The 18,594-nt window shown below is 36.5% G+C and overlaps 1 protein-coding gene across 1 annotated transcript in view; it reads left to right on the top strand.

Moving 5' to 3' along the window:
- The window catches only part of COL25A1 (collagen type XXV alpha 1 chain), a 456,841-nt gene that overhangs the window by 270,867 nt on the left and 167,380 nt on the right, over nt 1-18,594 (top strand). The window contains exon 5 of the mRNA XM_035030134.1: nt 6,844-6,861. Within this exon, the coding sequence (XP_034886025.1) occupies nt 6,844-6,861 (18 nt within the window). The remainder of the gene's footprint in view (nt 1-6,843; nt 6,862-18,594) is intronic.

The raw sequence follows: 18,594 nt of genomic DNA, 5'->3' as shown, positions 1-18,594 counted from the left end.
TTTCTTTCTTTCTTTCTTTCTTTCTTTCTTTCTTTCTTTCTTTTCTTCTCCTACCTTCCTTCCTTTCTTCTCTTCATAGAGATTTACAAATATATGACTGAATGAATACATATGTATTCACATGTAAAATTATATCCTAAAAAATGTATAATCTGTATTTTATATACCACAATATAAGTAAATAAAATATATGAAGGTCATAACTGGAATAACACTGAATTTTCAGTGTTGTATCATAAGGAAATAATATATATTTATAAGTAATAAATATAAAATAAAAATAAAATATAAAAAATATAAACATATCTATATATTTATAAATATAGAATTATTTATATAGAAATATGTAAGCAAAAATCCAAATCAACCTCAGTAGAATGGTAGGCATCCAATAAATTCTAATATTATAAATTAATGCAGAGTCTTTATCTTTCTTGTATTTAGTATGTGGAATTTTTAATGACAAAACATGCACATGATAAAATTCTTTACTGTTCTATGTTCTCATTATGAACATTTAATCTTCAGAAAGAAAAGATAAATATGGTATTGTGTTAGAAAATATAATAATCTTTTTAATTATTGTGAAGATTTGTTAATCTGTATATAAGAGTAAATCTTTAAGTAAGTTATGTTATTTAATTATGAAAGGCAAATATCATAGAAGAAATCTTCCATTTTTAAAAAAGATTTATTTAGTTATTTATTTGAAAGAAAGAAAGAGAGAGAGCACCCACATAAGTAGGGTGAGGGACAGAGGGAGAAAATCTCAAGCAGACTCCCCACTGAGTGCAGAGCCTGACATGGGGCTCGATCTCACAGTGCATGAAATCATGACCTAAGCCAAAATCACAGTCGGACACTTAACTGACTGAGCCAGCCAGGCACCCCAAAATCCTCCATTTTGAATCAATTTTTGTTTTCTTTGTATTGAACCCAACAGTACCATCTCCATGTTTGCTCTCACTCTTTCTCTCAAATTTTAGAAAAGATACACCCACCACTCTTGAGACAATAGCTTTTTTTTTTCCCTTTGGAGTAGAATATGGCTTTTCTTTCCCAGAATTAAAACCACCATGGGTTAAGTAATTTTTAAAAGAAAACCTTAAAGTGAAATACTCTTATCTAAGTAGTATTATGTGAATATTGCTAAAGTAAGAATTATTAATATCTATCCTGTAGGGTAACACAACAGGCAGTATAAATTATGAATGTTTATTTCATCCAAGCGTGTAAGTCCTTGGACGCATGAGCCGCTTATACAGACATTGAGAGATTATGCAGATCTTTGCAAAGTCATTTTTTTTTTAAGATTTTATTTATTTATTTGAGAGAGAGAGAATGAGAGACAGAGAGCATGAGAGGGAGGAAGGTCAGAGGAAGAAGCAGACTCCCTGCTGAGCAGGGAGCCCGATGCGGGACTCGATCTCGGGACTCCAGGATCATGACCTGAGCCGAAGGCAGTCGCTTAACCAACTGAGCCACCCAGGCGCCCTGCAAAGTCATTTTTTAATGAAATACACATAATCTATAATGCTTTATTTCTTCAATTGCTTTTCTCTGTAATATATCATTTGCATGTTAATTTGTTTTTAAAATTAATAGACACTTTTTATCTAAATTTGAATTAGCAGAATGAATTGTTGGTATTGGTTTTATATGCTACTATAAATTGCCATGCTATATTTGTATAGCATTTTATAATTTACAAAGTAATTGAATATAATATTTTCACATTAATTGGATATGGAGGCTTAATCAAACTAGGGAGGGATTTTTCTTCAGGATGGAACTCTCATGCTTTTGTTCAGTGGCTTGCCTACAGGTATGTACATCCTCCTCTGAAGTCTCCGCCAGCTTCTGTCTTAGTTCCATCTCTATTATCTGAATAAGATTCCATTGAGGGGGAAGATTTCTTCTTTGACATAGATGTATTTATTCTGCAGCGACCAGAAGCAAAGGGGCTACTAGATTGAGAAGGGACATTTTTAAAATATAATCCTGTAGTGTAAGAATAGTAGACTTACTAGCAGCTCCTTAAAGATACTGGACACCATCTTTGGGCCAGTCAAAATAGTCTCACTTTTAGCACTTTAATAATTGTTCTGAAGTACCTTATTATTTGGGCACTGGGATACTGGGGATGAAATGTCAACAAATTCACCATGTGGTGAGGATGGGCAAGATTCCTCTTCCTGGTATTGCAGGGGTAGAGTGTATCTGTTCCACTTAGTGGCACAGACTCTAGGTCAGCCTGCGATTCTTAAAAGGTTGAGGAATCCCACTGAGATGGCTTAATGCTAGGATCTATTGGTCCTCAAAACATCCTGCCACCAGGATAATCCTGTTGTCACTCAGAGTTGCTATGATGTTGTTCTAAAGCTTTACCTGGATGCCTACTTTAGATGCTATTTTCACCTGAAAAGAAAAATAAACTTGACATCCGAATGTGTGGATTTGAGACTTTTCAAGAGATAATGAAATTATAGGAATCATCTTCCAATGACCTTTTTAGACAGTAAGGGTTCCAAAATGCAAAACCTAGAAATTATTATTTTGAAGTATTTTCTTTCAGTTCAAGGGAATGGAATGAATCTGCATCTGAGGGTACTAAATGTAGTAGCAAGCTTGGGATTGATAAGGGTGAGTTTCTAAGTAATTGAAGTAATTTCTTTCTAATTACTTTGAAGCAGAGGTAGCACCTTTTAGAGTTGCATGAACAATACTAATATTCCCTCAAGTTTTTGTAAATCAGAGTGTTTTTATTTCAGAATTTATCGCAATAAAGATGTATGTGGGTCTGTTATCTCAATTAGTATTTCAAAGTAAGATTGTACTTTGAAAGTACAAATTTGTGTGCCTAGCTGTGCATGTGTTAATGGAAAAACGGCATTTTTCCCATCTGAAAAGGAGTGACACAGATTTACCATCCAAAAAAAATATCATGTAGTGAAACTAATTGCCTCAGAAATCTAAATGGCTTTGTCGATTTAGAGAAGGATGTTAGCACTTTCTGGCAGCCATAATTGTGATAACAGCCTAACCCAACGGTTAATATGGCTCTTTAATTGCCTAAAGTAACAATACATACTCAAGTGATATGTCATCTCATTTATCATGCTCCATTGTGGTTTATTTGCCTCACAAAACTTTCAACTTGCTTTGAACACTTTTCTGTCAGGCATCAGCTACTGGCTGATTGTTTTCTACCATGCTGTTCTGATTACCACTTTTTAAAGTCACTCCTCCTGCTGTTTCTTTTTCTTCACGCTGGTGCCTTAACTGCCTGGAGGGCATTGCATCGAGCTGTTGACATTCAGTAAATCAGTGACTCATGGCACTCAGCATTCTCCACCTTTGCATCTATTTTTCAAACTTCAGTATTTCTGTGATTTAACCCTTGGGGTGGCTCTTGATTATCCTAGATTTGAGTTTTAGAAACAGCTTGGTGATTTGCTTGGGAAAAGCATCCTTTTAAGGAATTCCGTTTTTAATAATTCAACGTAAGTTGTATTATGTAAGCTTTGGTCGCAATTGATAACTATTCATTAGGAGTGTGTTTTGGAAAACCGAAAAAAATTAACTTTCACAGTTGATTACTAATAAGGTTCACTACCCGTAAATTAGAATAGACTAGAAAAATACCCACGAATGAATGAGAATACTTGGATTTCTCAATGAACTACTCAGAAGCAACTTACAGGAATTCTGAGATATTTCTTTTGGTGATTTGTTTGTGAAGAAGTCTTCATGGCCAGTGTCCTCAATCACCAGGGAGTTTCTGAGATGCTCTTCACTTTTGGGCTCTTGTCCAGTCTCCTTCTATGCTCTGCACTCCCATCAGGGAAGCTGGCACTGCCATGCCCACTGAAACCTGTCCTCTGATCACTTTACTCCTTTATCCAGATAGCTCTATTGGGAAGACTAAGAGACTCCAACCATTAGACTGTTTCCTTACAATATTCTAGGCATCTGCTGGCGAATCTTTGTTACATCCCACTGAGTGAGAAGATTTGATGTAGGCAGTCCTGGAATCTTGTGTAACATTTGTAAGGCTTGCACTGTGTAATCCACGTTTTAGGGAGAGTTATCAAATTTGTCATGTTATATGCATCGTTTTTGGGGGAAGCCTGTCTATCAACCCACTTCCATCCCTCCTTTTCATGCTCCCCACCCTACACACACACACACACACACACACACTCATGTACACCACAGACACTTGAAATTCATATCACACATTACAGTAGTCCGAGTTTCCTGGTACTATATAATTTTTAACGCTTATATAAAAGTCAACTTTTTAATCTTACTGTTACTTATTGTTTGTTTTCACCACCACTAACATAAAATCCAGAACATAATGTATATTTGTCTATAGTAACATAAATATATGCATACATTGTACTAAAATCTTTTGTTCAGTGCAATGGCAGGAATGTCACATTTTTTAAAAGATTTTATTTATTGGGGCGCCTGGGTGGCTCAGTCATTAAGGGTCTGCCTTTGGCTCAGGTCATGATTCCAGGGTCCTGGGATCGAGCCCTGCATCGGGCTCCCTGCTCAGTGGGAAGCCTGATTCTCCCTCTCCCACTCTCCCTGCTTGTGTTCCCTTTCTCGCTGTCTCTCTCCATCAAATAAATAAATAAAATCTTTTTTTAAAAGATTTTTTAAAAAAATTTTATTTATTTATTTAGAGGAGAGAGAACATGAGTGAGAAAGGGAGAGAGAGCATGAGCAAAGTGGGGAGGGGCAGAGGGAGAAACAGACTCCTCAATGAGCAGGGATCCCGATGTGGGGCTTGATCCCAGGACCCCAGGACTATGACTTGAGCCGAAGGCAGACACCTAACCCACCAAGCCACCCAGGCACCCCAGGAATGTCGCATTTTAAAGACAGGAGAAGTCTGTCATCTGTAGAACAATCGTAGGAATCAAACGTTCTCAGCAATGATGCTAAACTCTATTCTTTTGTCAAAAGTATTTCTGATTTTAGATAATCCTACCTTTGGGTTTTCACCAAAAACAAAAACAAAAACAAAAACAAAACTTATAAAAGATGTAATGTATTCTGGGTTTCTTTAAAAGATGGATGTTCATATTTCTGAGTTTGCATTAGTTTGAAACTTCAGGAAGGTCAGAAGCTTAAAGCATCCAGAGAGGGAGGCAGAGTGCAAGTGGGAGTGAGCACGTATTGTAATCTCATCCATTACATGGATCTGGGAAGTTCTGCATTCACATGTAGGTGGAGAGCCTTGCCTTTGTAGGTTCCCCATGTTTAGTGCTAATTTTAGGTTGTCTGCTACCCTCAAGGACTTTGGCTGATGTGGTTTGTGCACAGGTATCAGTTAACAGACTGGGTGGCTGCTTGTTCTAGGTCTGCATCTCCAAGCAGAGATTCACACTGTTGCTTGCAGTCCAGGAGTGGTTGGGAAGTTTAGAGCATCTACTCAGTTGAAAGGTGCTCTGATACCATTGTGGATCTGAGCAAGTCTGTTGTACAACTGGGAGAGGCAGAATGACCTGGTGGAAAATGCATGAACATTGGCATCAGATTTGGGTTTAAAATCTGGCTTTTCCATCTATAGGCTGTGTGACTATTAGTTTATTTCTATGAGCCTCAGATTCCTCATTTGTAAAATGCAGAGCAGTCATAGGGAATAAATGGACTAACATGTCCAAAAGTGCCTGGTATTTGGAAAGTTCCACCACTATGATACAGGAGTGGTGTGAGTAACATCCACAGTCACTAGTTTAGCTTCCTTTCCTGGCGTGATCAGGTAAAACCTGGCTAACCACATTTTCAGACAAAGCTCTTAAAAATCATCTGTTCTATTCCCAGTCAGAGAATAAGTACCTAGAGAAATTCCAAGCCTGGAGAGGGTCTGAGAAAGAGAGAGAAAGGAGAGGGAGGGAGGGAGAGAGAAGAAGAGTGTTCTTTGGGAGTTGTATTAGTTCTGTGCTTTTCTATATTGATACTCAGTGGCATACAGCTGGTACAATGAGATTGTACACTATTAATTTATTTTTAAAGATTCCTTAACTCAGTGTACACTTTTTCTTTTATCTCATCTTATATGAAACCCAATTAGAGGTTTTAAGAAGGCGACGTGTAATCAATGCTTTTATTCACAGGTGATTTTCCTTGAGAAACATTTACAGTTACGGTGCTTTGAAATTTTCATCAGCTTAAACAACAAGAAAGGGACATTCAAATTGAATTAGATTGTCCAGTGGTTCCACAATCTATTGACCAAGTGAGGAGTTATGATGCACTTTAATTGAGCCTAAGGCTTCTTATATTCTTTTAAAATGCCCTTAGGTTGGATTGTACAGCGTAAAAGATAGGTGTTTATTTTCAAAATTGACTTAAAGTATTATTGAAACAATGAGAAATCCAAAGACTCAGGGAATTCTAAAACTAAAAGTATCTGCCTCTTTTTTTCTTGTCACTGTGCTCTTTGAATAGTAGCTCATAGTAATAGTTTGTGCTAGAAGGCCCTCCGTTGAGGTAACCCATTCATTACGATAACGTAGTTCACCTTTTCCTTCTTTTTCTCCAATTTAACTCTAGAGCAAACTAAAGACCTTGAGTCATTTTGGAGTTAACATATAATAGACCATGATAGCAAGATTTCAGATAAATAGCATAAAAATATTAAGATATAATATGATTTTTTAAAACTACAATGTAAAATTTGTCAGTAGTTAGCTAGTATTATCTTCAAAAACATTTTGTAAAGATTTTCAGAACTAGTTTAAGTTTTGCTAGTGAAAATAGTCACTTAAAATAAGGTAATTTTGTAACTGTTTTTCTTTTTTCTTTTTTTCTTTTCAATTTCAGGGTCAACCTGGTCCTCACGTAAGTGAATTCTTTTCCTAACAAATTAATTTCAATTTAGGATTTCCTCAATGTGGAGATTTTTCTGCAATTTTTTCAAAGGCTATAAAAAAGCTATGAACCAGTAATCATGACACCACACAGTAGAACAAATATTTCCCAGGAGTAAAGCTCTGGGGCCTCTCCAGGGTTGTGTGAGCCACATCAGCTGTTGGGCCAGATGGCAAGTTTAACAATGTACTATCATACAAAGCAGAACTCTTAACTGATCTGAAACAGTGCCACAGGACTTTAATGTAAGATAAAATGACTTAGTGGATGTCGGGCATGAACTGGTTTGCGTTAGGTACTGATTAATCATGTACTAATAATGTTGCCGTAAATCCACACAGACTCTGATTATTGAGACTGTGATCATACCAGCGACTTTTGATTCATTACAGACAGATATTGAATTTGATCTACATTTTCAATATAAACCAACTGCTGAAGACATGATTTATAATTAAATGTGAATGCAGTCAACAGAAAAATCTTTAGAGCTATAAATCATATTGAAGAAAATGAGGAAATTTGAGGAAGGGGAGGAATGTGTAGGAAGATGAAAGTCCAAAAGAAGGGAGTTGTCAGAAATGAAGAGTCAGTAAAAAACAACACACTCAATATTAGTACTGATTGTGGTCTGTAGGAAGCTATAGAAAAGGGAAAGCCATTATTAATGTTTTACCTTTAACACCATAGTCCGCATAAATAACATAGCTATTTATTGAGTTCCTCTTACGTCTCTTTCCCCTTGATATGCCAAATGCTCTTTCTGCCCTGGATTATTTTGTAAATAAACAATTTTCATGATATCTTTATAAGTCAATATCCAAATTATTTGTTGTGGGCTAATTCTCATACTAGACCATGAGAATATTATTTATAGTTTTTATGAGCTCTGTGTCTAAGGCTATCTAACAAAACAAAAAACCCCATGTACTCTCATAGCACGCTCATGAGAAAAAGTTTGATGTGTGATTAATTTATATTCATATCAGAGAATACTCATTATTTGTGATTTCCACTCTTATTTTCTAAGTTGGCTCAATTACTGGAGGGAAAAAAAAAACAGAAAAGAAAGTTGTAGCTTATTTCCTAAATTTGAAACTGCTGCATTATAATGGGATGAAGTCAAAGTAAAAGGTGCTTTGCATGCTTTATTTTATTTAATGCTTAAAACAGCCCTGGGAAGAACAATTTGATACACACACACACACACACACACACAGAGAATCAGAAGAGATCCATGACTCACCTGGGGTGACACCATAAAACTAGGGGCAGAAATCAAGTATGTCTGTAAAAACCTCTACCCCTGTAGCACTCAGCTCTCAAGAGAAGACGAAAAGGTGGAATAACAGAGGATAATAGAAGCTGGGGTGCTGGTTTTGAGATTATTATAATCTGCAACATATTTTAAGTATTAATAGGACCTCTGTCTTAGCTGGGATTACCTCTGCCTACCCTAAAGCAGTCTTTTAGATAAGGATTTGACTATAAATAATTCTTTGGGAGACAATCCCAGGAAGCATTGTGAGAGAGTAGGGAAATGACACAGGAGAGGCAAGAGGGCCAGAAAATAGATGTATTCCTGAGGAAGCTGTGAGAGACCATAGAGCTTGTCTCAGAATTGCCCACTGAAAAGCTGGGGAAATTGATGTATTTATCTACTAATTTCCCTTGCTCTATTGTTGAGAATTGTGCCTAGGTGTTAACTCCCCGGCACTTCTAGTCTGGCCCAGAAGGTCCAGCGCTCTCCAGCTGCTAGAGGAATGCAGGCAGCCATAGGACATGTGGGACCTCTATCCTCACGCTGCCTTGGACGGAGGCAGCCGTGAGGGTTGGCACCTACATCTGCGACAGTGTCCAAGTGCAAGAGTCTTACAGACAAAACAAAGAGGGGAAATTTCAGATATGGATATAAAGACTTGGAAAATGGGACAAAAAGACAGCATTGAAAGCATATTAGTTAATGAGATGTTAAAGAAAATAGCTAAGAAGAAGAACATGTTCATAATAAATCTTGAGTTCACAGCCACAGTTAATGAGCAGAGGAAAGATGATAAACCAGTGATAAACCAGCGTAGGGAGCCAAGAATGGGCAGAACGTGATAGATCACTGTAACCAAGATTTGAAAATATATCATGGCACTTAAAAAAGTAAAGTCTATCTAACTGTCTGTACTTGAAAACTTTGGAACCTTTCAAGGAACATAGAATTGGCCTTTTTAAATGGTGACCTGCTCTGGTTTTCCTTCACCTTGGCTATCTGTTTGCCTTTAGTGGACACTCGAATCACATGATCATTTTGTTCAAAATGTCTTCCGCTTGTCACAACAAAATGATAAGCCATGGATTCAGGAAGAATTGGCATGAGGGCAAATGCAAAGCCAGGAAATAACTCACATCATCTTTCTATGGCACAAAAAATAGGCAAAGAGTTGTTGGTATGTCCCCAAGGAAAAGTCTTGACCTACCTCTTAACTCTACATCATCATCATAACATTTTTCAAAAGAAACTTCCAATTTTAGATTTTAAATTAAGTAATTCTTGATGGAGTTTTTAATTTAGTGCTTAATGATTATTAACTATGCACTGAGATTTTTATAAATTATAGATGTATCTTGATATACAGGCTCCTTTCCATCTGTATTTTTATATTCCCTACCACCTATCATAATGTATTACTTTCCCAGCCTCTAATCTACTCTTGGGAAATTTCTTCTGCAAAAAGTAGAAACTAAATAGGCTTTTACCTCCAAGAACAAATTTTGTCTATCTAAAAATATGAACACTTAGAAATGATGTAGTAAACGTGATTATCAATATGTGCAGCAGAGTTATAGTATTTTATACAATTATATTTTACATTACCAGTTACCACAAATTCACTTTTTCCTTGAGTAAATTTATATAAACTACACATTAAATCTATTTAATATGTATTATAATGTACATACAGTGAATAAGCAAGCAGTGTACTTTTAAAATCTAAATTAGGAAAATTTTATGGATTTTTAAATGGTTGAAAGGTTTCTTTTATTTGTTCAAATTTCTCTTAAAATGTTCATGTTCTGTTTTTCTTGTTTACTAAAAATGATTTTATTCGCATAAAATCATTACAGGAACTTATAATTTGGGGTATGTCTTCCCTTTTTTTCCTTCAACTTTTTGGTGACTTAAAATGATACCCACTTTTTTTCTTGAAATATCTACTTCTTTAATTTCCCTAATTTTATAAGATTTCTGAGCTAAAATTCTTCATAACTTATTTTTTGTTATTTATACATGTAAGTTTCAATGCAACTAAAGTGCCATATTCCTTCCCTGCTAATACTGCTCCTCCCTTATCCCTGTGTCTTCTTAGCACATATTGTTAACTGTGGGGAAAAGAAAGAGCATGAACATTGCAAAACTTTCTCTTTACCCTCTCTCCCCATCTCCTTTTGCAACTAGTTAAGGGAGGAAAAAAAAGAAGAAAGTTTGCTACTTAAACAAGATTTCTCCAAACAAGTTCTCTTAACTAGTCCTCAAACCCAAGTTTCTCACCCAATCCCTGAGTCATAACCATGTCACCAAGGGATGACTCGTTAGCTGGACTACCTATTGCACTGAAAATCCATACTCCCACTGACTGGGTAGCATTGTGAGAGATACATTTCTAAAATCCCAAATCCCAATTTACAGTGGATTTTCCATTAAGACAGCATTACCAAAACTGTTTCTATTGTACAATAAGAATTTTTTTTTGTTGCGTTAGGAATAGGCTTTTGTGGATTAAGCTGGGAACATAAACCATATTTTATTAGGATTCCTGTGGGAAGATACAATCAGATTTCCAAACAACTAACTTCAAAAAAAAAAAAAAAAGAGTTGTCAATGTTTGAGTTGAGAGATTGCACATCCTTTAAAGTTTAGTAAAGTACTTGGGCAGAATTATAATTGGCAACTTGTTATTCATGTGCAAATATTTATGTCAGTAGAGTGTTCTTGCATAGGTTGAACATTCCCGCGTCATCTTATTCACGGTATTATTCAGTGCAAAACTCTTCCTTAGAGAGGGAAAGGCTTAATTCTGCTTCTTTGGTATGATGCCTTCTTTAGTTAGGACTTCCAGATTAATACGGTTTTATTTTGTAGACTGATGGTAAAAAGAGAAAATGTCTATTATTCAGGGAGTTCTTCTGATCATCATCCAAAAGCTGAAGGCGGCCTAGATGGATTTAGCTTAGGTTGTTAAGAAATTGTGAGGACTGCAAAGCTAAATGGCAGGGATAGTGTGAAACTGAATATGAAAATAGGCCTTAGGGAAGAGAGGTGAGTCTTTGCATTTACCTAAATGGGTGAGCAAATGGTTCTTGACAAGGGAAATGAGACGGTGAAAGGGTATTAGGAAGAAAAAAAAAAGGCAATTCTAGCAGCTGTGGTTAAGATGGGAAAAGAGGCAGGAAAGTGAGTGGAGAGAATGCTGCTGTGAATCCGTTGTATCAAAGGAAATCAAATCCTTGGAGAGGAAAAAGAATGGAATAGAGTAAATAATGTCAGACACGGGGAAAAAAATGGCTGGGTAAGAAGAGAAAAAATTAGTGATGAGAGAGCAAGTCAGGGAAGAAAGGAGGAAAAGAAATGAGAAAAAAGACAGATGGAGTTTGTATTTCAAACTAGAGGTCGTGAGAATTATTTGGGAGGTGGGGCAAAATTAATCTATTGAAATGAAAGTCACCCTACTATTTGTTCATTAATTCATATTAGCACAGTTTAAGTCAATACCTCAAGGATTATTTAGCTCCTATGTACAAGGCACAGCAATAAGGCTGTGAAATTGTGGTGAACAAGATAGACCCAGTCTCTGTTCTTTTGACAGTTCTTTAAATAATAGTAGTCAAGGAGAGTGTTGAAGTTCTCTCAACTCTCGCAGACCCACCATTCCAAGGATGAGTTCAACCCCACCTACAAATCCTGTCCAGCACCTGCACACCTGGTAATCCCCAGGTGTAATGGGGACCTTAAATGTGAGGCATTTAAGAAAACTATTTTCCAACATGCAAGTGACCCATTGCTCTAAGTGTGGTCCTGGTGCCATGCCTTAGTTCTAATGATTGAGTTTCTGCCCACATTCAGGCACCTCTGTTCTGATAGCTGAGTCCTGCCTCCCCATGCCTACCATTCTCTGTCTACATGATGCTCTTCATCCCAGGTCCTCCTTTCCCTCTCCTCTCTACTAGCAGGTGTGAGAGTCGAGGTGCTCATGCTCTATGCAACCACAGTGAAATCCCTCTTGCTCACTGCCTACCTGACAGAATCCCACATTTCTATGTCTTTTGATCCTTTTCTTTTGATCCTGACCATTGCCACTTTTCATGCTGTGAGGACATGACTCTTGCCTGCCTGGCCAGACATGACTGCAAGGGAGGTGAGTCAGGAAAGTGAACATTCAGCTTTTTCCTGTCTTGATGATGGAGATATCGAGGGGTAGGATGGAGCATAGCAGCAGCTAATATCCCATATATGTCTGCTGGATAAAGTTGTTCTGTCATGGTTCTCATGATGTAATTCTTCTGACTCCAAAACTTTAAATTTCAATGTGATTACCACTTAGAGGCCAACAAAATCTAATTATTTGCCCGACATTTAAATCCTTTGATTTGGCCTGTTTTTCTAGCCCTATCTCTCACTAATTTTTCATTTAATGCTCTGAACACTATGCATCATCCAAACCAAAAATCAACCATGTTCCTTTTTTTCTCTTCAAATATGCTTTTCTTCATTTGTCTTTTCTTAGAATAGCCTTTTCTCAGAACTGTTTTCCTCTTAGCCCCTAGATATACTCAGTTTCCACACATCCAGATATGGTCACCTTTCATACTTACATGACACTTCTTCCATCAAGATATCTGCTCTCTCTTTTGCTGAATCTCCACAACACTTTATGTGTACAACTATTTTTTTTAAAGATTTTATTTATTCATTTGTCAGAGAGAGAGAGAGAGAAAGAGCACAAGCAGGTGGCAGGCAGAGGGACAAGCAGGCTCCCCACTGAGCAAGGAGTCAGATGCGGGACTCAATCCCAGGACCCCAGGACCATGACCTGAGCCGAAGGCAGACACTCAACCGACTGAGCCACCCAGGCATCCCTGTGTACAGCTTTTTATACTCCTTTACACTAGAGGGGGGCCTAGACAACGAAGCCAGATAGACTGCAAGTCAAACCCTAGGTTTTCACTTACAAGCTCTGTGACCTTGGGCAAGTTACTCAATCACTTTGAGTCTCCATTTTCCCCATCTGTAAAGCTGGGGAATAATAATAATAATTTCTTACCTCAACAGATAGTGTGAGTATTAAAATAATAGATGTATAACTTTTAATGCAGTGCCTAGTACATGACAGGCACTTAGTAAATATTAATTTCCTCCTTCCATTGTACTTTTTCCTCTTTCTATTGTATCGTAGTCATTTATACACATCCCTTCTCTCTTGACTACTAGCTTTTATGGTCTTCAAAGGCAGAGCTATGCCTTCTCTCATCTTTAGTATCCTCCATAACACTTCACTTAGTACCTGGTACATAGTAGATGTTCAAAAATAATGTTGGGTTATGAACGGTAAATGCAAGGGTTTAAGGAAAAGGAAGCTGAGGAGGAGAGAAAACTATCAGCTCTTCATGATTCTAAGTATCCTGTCAGTAATACTGTGTGTCATCAATAATGCCACTTAAAACAGGCCTCTGAGGTTTCAAAGCTCTGAGATTTTATTGAACATTTGTCAATTTTAATATCTCACTTCCCTTGGTTTGGAGAGTTGGGATACCTTTGTTTCCTTTTATTATAGTAGTTTATTTATATTGATGTTTAATATTTGGTAAAATAAACAGATAGCCTTAGCCCAGGGCCATACTTAAGATGTACTATTTTAGTTTTCAACCATTTATTTGTAGGGTTCAAGGCTTATCTTTGATTTTTAATAATCAAGACAGTTACAGAAAGTAGTTTATGGTGGTTGTGTTTCAGGCCACATTTCTTAAACAATAACATTCTCCCACTAATAAATATTTTAATAGAAATTATAGAAACTGGTTTTAAAAAACCTTCTCAGGAGTCCATCTTGTACGCATTATAAAGATACAGTGGCCTTTTCTTCATCTCCAATAACTCCATCAGTATGTTCAGTAGAAGGTAGTGAGATAGTGGAACCACTGTATTAACTGAAAGGTACCCCTTCTGTACCAAGGGCATTTCTTTTGCGTACAATTTTCAGAATTTCAAAGCCTTCCTCATAACTCTCCTTTGGAGTTGCATGTGAACATAAAGGAGATATAATTCCCTTAGGAATTTGGAGGACTAATGCGGCGTGTATGTTGTAATTCTGTATTACTCAGTGAGAAAAAAATGTAAGAGAAAACCACAAGCAAATACCATCAGACAACTGCACATGAAGGCGTGTGACTTCCATTTGTATTTTTTCAAATGCACTTGAGAAGAAGTAGAAGATGTCACATTGCCTTCCCCCCCAATCCCTTTTTGCTGTTTTGTTGTTGTTCTGACATTGTCACTGCCATTTCACAATATTTTACTAAAATGTAAAGAATCAGGCTGTGTGTGTCTTGTAAGGAATTATTCCCAAATAAAACAGTATATTTTGGGACAATATTTAACTTTCTGTTCATATGTTTTTAATTATATACTAAGCTCCTTCTAACCTAACACTTTAGCAATTCCCATATTTCATGTTTGTGTTCCAGTCCAGCCTTTTTCAGATCCATATAGTCTCACTTGGGGGCAGGGGGAGGACATGTACATTCTTCAAGAAATTTGAAAAGCATGTGTCAGTGTGTGCATGTGTGTGTATGTGTGTGTATGTATAGAAAGTATTTATTTTGCTCAATATATAATAGAACTATCATATTAAACTAGTAATGTTTTCATTCCTGAATAAATTACACTAGATCTGAAAAAGTAGTATCATTCCCCACTATCTGTATTTTATGTGGTGGTTATATGATGAAGAGATTGATTATAAAAGTCTTAACATTTTAGATTTTTTGGTATTTGATTAAGTAATTGGTTAATTGAAAGATTCCATTGTACTCCATATAGCTTATACATATATATATTTATAGACTTATATATTTATATACTTAATACTATATAAATATAAACTTATATACTATACACATAGCATAACAGCTTATTTATTTTACTATATCCATATATATTTTTTTAACATGATGATTTGTATATTGAAATGGTATAATGTCATCTCAATATTTAATTTTAGCTTAAAATTCTTTCCCACTGAAATTAATTGAAGAACTACTTTCTATTGCCAACTTTATGTTTTATTTTCTATCAAACATATTCCTTTTAATTCTGCCTGAATAAAGGTGAATGGCACATAGACTTTCATGAACAATTAAATTAGTCCAACTTTGATTTACATATGTTGAAGTTGTTATCAATCCCTGAACTTATTCATCTTTGTATCTCAATTTCTTTATCTGGTGTTGATATATATATAAAATGCACAATAAATTTTTATTGAATAAATGTCTACAATTGGGGTGCCTGGGTGGCTCAGTCGGTTAAGCGGCCGATTCTTGGTTTTGGCTCAGGTTGTGATCTCAGGGTCCTGAGATTGGGTTCCACACTGAGCATTGAGTCTGCTTGTCCCTCCCCCTCCCCCTGTGTCCCTCCCTACTCTCTCTCTCATTTTAAAATAAGAAAATAAAATTTAAAAATATAAAATAAATGCCTACAGTTAATAATTCAGATTTAAAGATAATTTTATATATATTTAATGATGAAAAGACTGAAACAGCTGAAAATATCAGCTTCTAGCAGTCCGTTTTTAAAGGGAGCATATGGAATACACTGCGTAGAGTTAAGGGACTGGGCTACGTGGGCAGATGCCTGCATTTAAATACTGGTCACTTACAAACTGTATGACTTTGGGCAAATTATCTGTTTTCCTTCAGTTTTTCAACGTAAAATAAAGATGGTTGGCTTGACTTAATACGCGAGTTAATGAAGCATTTAGAACAGTGTATGGCACGTGTGTTATTATTCAAGTCCTATTTAAGCACATGTAAACATCTGCATACAAACCCTCTTATATGAGCACTCACACTGAGACAGCCATGACATCATATAACCCTTATAATGGGACCTCATCTGCTGGATAAACATCCAGTAGAATAATGGCCTCAAGTCATATAGAAATTTAGGTTAAGTAGTTCAATTTTAAAATTAAGAAATTCATGAAAAGTGATTATCACTGTTAGAGATGATTCTAGTATAGGATTCTCTAAAACAAATATTTAGTGTACACTTGTGTGTCTAATTCTTTCCAAAGCTAGTGGAGAGTTTTAGTTAAAAATATTACTCTTCAGTGAAGTAAAATTAATTCACTTTGAAATGTTTCAAACTTCAAAAAAATTTATGAATTTTCTCAAGTAATATTATATAAGTGTTAAATATTATATATGTAATTTCACATATATGTTTTTATGGATTCCTTGGTTTGACAATTTTGATATCATCACCAATAGTCTTAATCGGCTGAATTTATTTTCTCTCTAAATATCTAAATATCTCCAGTCATATTTAGTTGATACCATGTTTTAAATATAGAATGTATTTATTGTGCAATGTGGAAATTAAAATGGAGGAATGCTATAAGATAGTAGGTAGAAAGATAGCTCCAGAAACATTTTATTCTACCTTCTTTCTTTTGGGTAGGCCACAATTAAACTTAGTTTAAATAATAACTACGGGAGACTACTACTTCTCGAAGTTAATGTGAGTCTTTATACTTCAGGTTTATTTTTTTCAAATGGTCAGTATATTCAATGCTAATTATTTAAGATTTAGATCAGGCATAATCTATTGTCATAATTCACGTTCAGTAAATAGTCTTTCTATAAAAAAAATACACTGAGGGGCACCTGGGTGGCTCGGTGGGTTAAACACGTGCCTTTGGCTCAGGTCCTGATTTCAGGGTCCTGGGATCGAGCCCCGCGTTGGGCTCCCTGCTCAGCGGGTAGCCTGCTTCTCCCTCTGCCCCTCCCCTGCTTGTGCTCTCTCTCTCCCTGAAAAATAAATAAAATCTTAAAAAAAATACACTGAGTTGAAAACAAATCAAAGGTGATGCATCCTTAATTGATATAGTTGAATAAATACTGAGTATCATTTAGTAAGAATAGTTATGACACACTTCCCTTGAAACCTTTTACCTGGCAACCTGAACTATGGAGCTATTTGGAAAAGAATAAACATAGTGGGGTTTTCAGTTTCTGAAAGAAATCTTATCCTTGCAATAAACTCAGGGCTACCATTTACACTCATGCAGGTTGTGTACTGTGCAAAGCTGTTCAGCAAAGGGACAGGGAAGGTCTGAAATTCAGCTCGTGCTTCGTTTGCCAACCTATGAGCTCTGGCATGGGGCTGCATCTTCCTGGAGGAAAGCCTTCTTATCTAATTAATACAGTCTCAGCGTGGACCATCAGGACCCTGAATGAAGTGCAAGCAACTTACTCGAAGAAAACTAACCAGTCTTAGTGGTGGGACGCAGGATCTGAGATGAGAACAGTGTGTTCGGGAAGAAAGGTAGAGTGGGCAGTAGGCATTGTCCTGGAGAGAAGCTAGGTGTGCAGTAGACAAGTAGCAGCTGAAGTTGTGGAAATGAGTGAGATGCCCAGAAAGTGTATATCGAGGGTAAGAGAAGTCATGGGTGGAGGAGGGTTAGTTATGAAGTACAGAGAGAGGGAGGAAAAGGGAGGTCTCCTACAGAGAAACCCCCAAGACAGTGGAAGACCCAGAAGAAGGCATTGCCAGAGAAGCTAAAGGAGAGCCGTCAGCTCTGTGAACTATAGTCACAGGGTTTCCAGCTATAAGGTTACTTAGCAACTTTAGTGGTCTGATGGTTTTCAAAACAATATTGCCATGGTTTGAGGAATGACTCAGTATTGAAAATATGGGGAGATTAAAAATAGAACATTCTTCCTAAAAGTTGGGAGTCACAGGCAGGAGGCAGACAGGAGCCAAAAACATCTGTCCATATTTGAGGTGTGAGAAAAGATCTTTAACTGAGTAGAGTTCATCTTCAAGAGACTGTGCAAAGTTGTTTTATTCCTTTTACTATTAGTCTTTACTCTCTGAACTAGAGTTATGAGTCAACAGATGAGAAATTATAGTGACCCCAAAAAGCACAACTTCTGGCTGAAATCAAATATATCCTCATAAACATTCACTGGAAGCATGTTGGCCATACAAATATCTGTGACTTTGACAGTCAGCAGGCTATTCAGGGAATACTAATTTTGGCTCTGATAACTTCTGAGAGCTCTCTGTTGCAGGAAACCTGATAATATATTTATTGACACTTACCATGTATAAAATACAAGACTACATTTGAATTAGGAAGAGAAGAGTGGAAGGAAATAATATTTACAAACCATATGTTCTTTTAATTACTTCCTGCAACTCCCATATGAGGTAAATATTGTTTGTTCCATCCTACAGATGCAGAAACTGAGGCTCAGAGAGGTTAAGTGACCTGCCAAAGGTCATGTTTTAGTACATGTTAAAGCCTCCAAAGGCATTGTTTGTTGTATTTCCCATATACCTCTCTTCTTGCCCTTAGGAGCCCTGATAGCTTAGTATGAAGCACAAATCTTATACCTAGCATGGTCAGCTGGGTTTTATGAAAGAGTCAC

The sequence above is a fragment of the Mirounga leonina genome, unplaced genomic scaffold, assembly GCF_011800145.1.
Source record: "Mirounga leonina isolate KUSES-001 unplaced genomic scaffold, KU_Mleo_1.0 Mir_357, whole genome shotgun sequence".
NCBI classification, from domain to species: Eukaryota; Metazoa; Chordata; class Mammalia; order Carnivora; family Phocidae; genus Mirounga; species Mirounga leonina.
The sequence above is the reverse complement of the archived record's forward strand: the minus strand, read 5'-3'. Positions and strand labels throughout refer to the sequence as shown.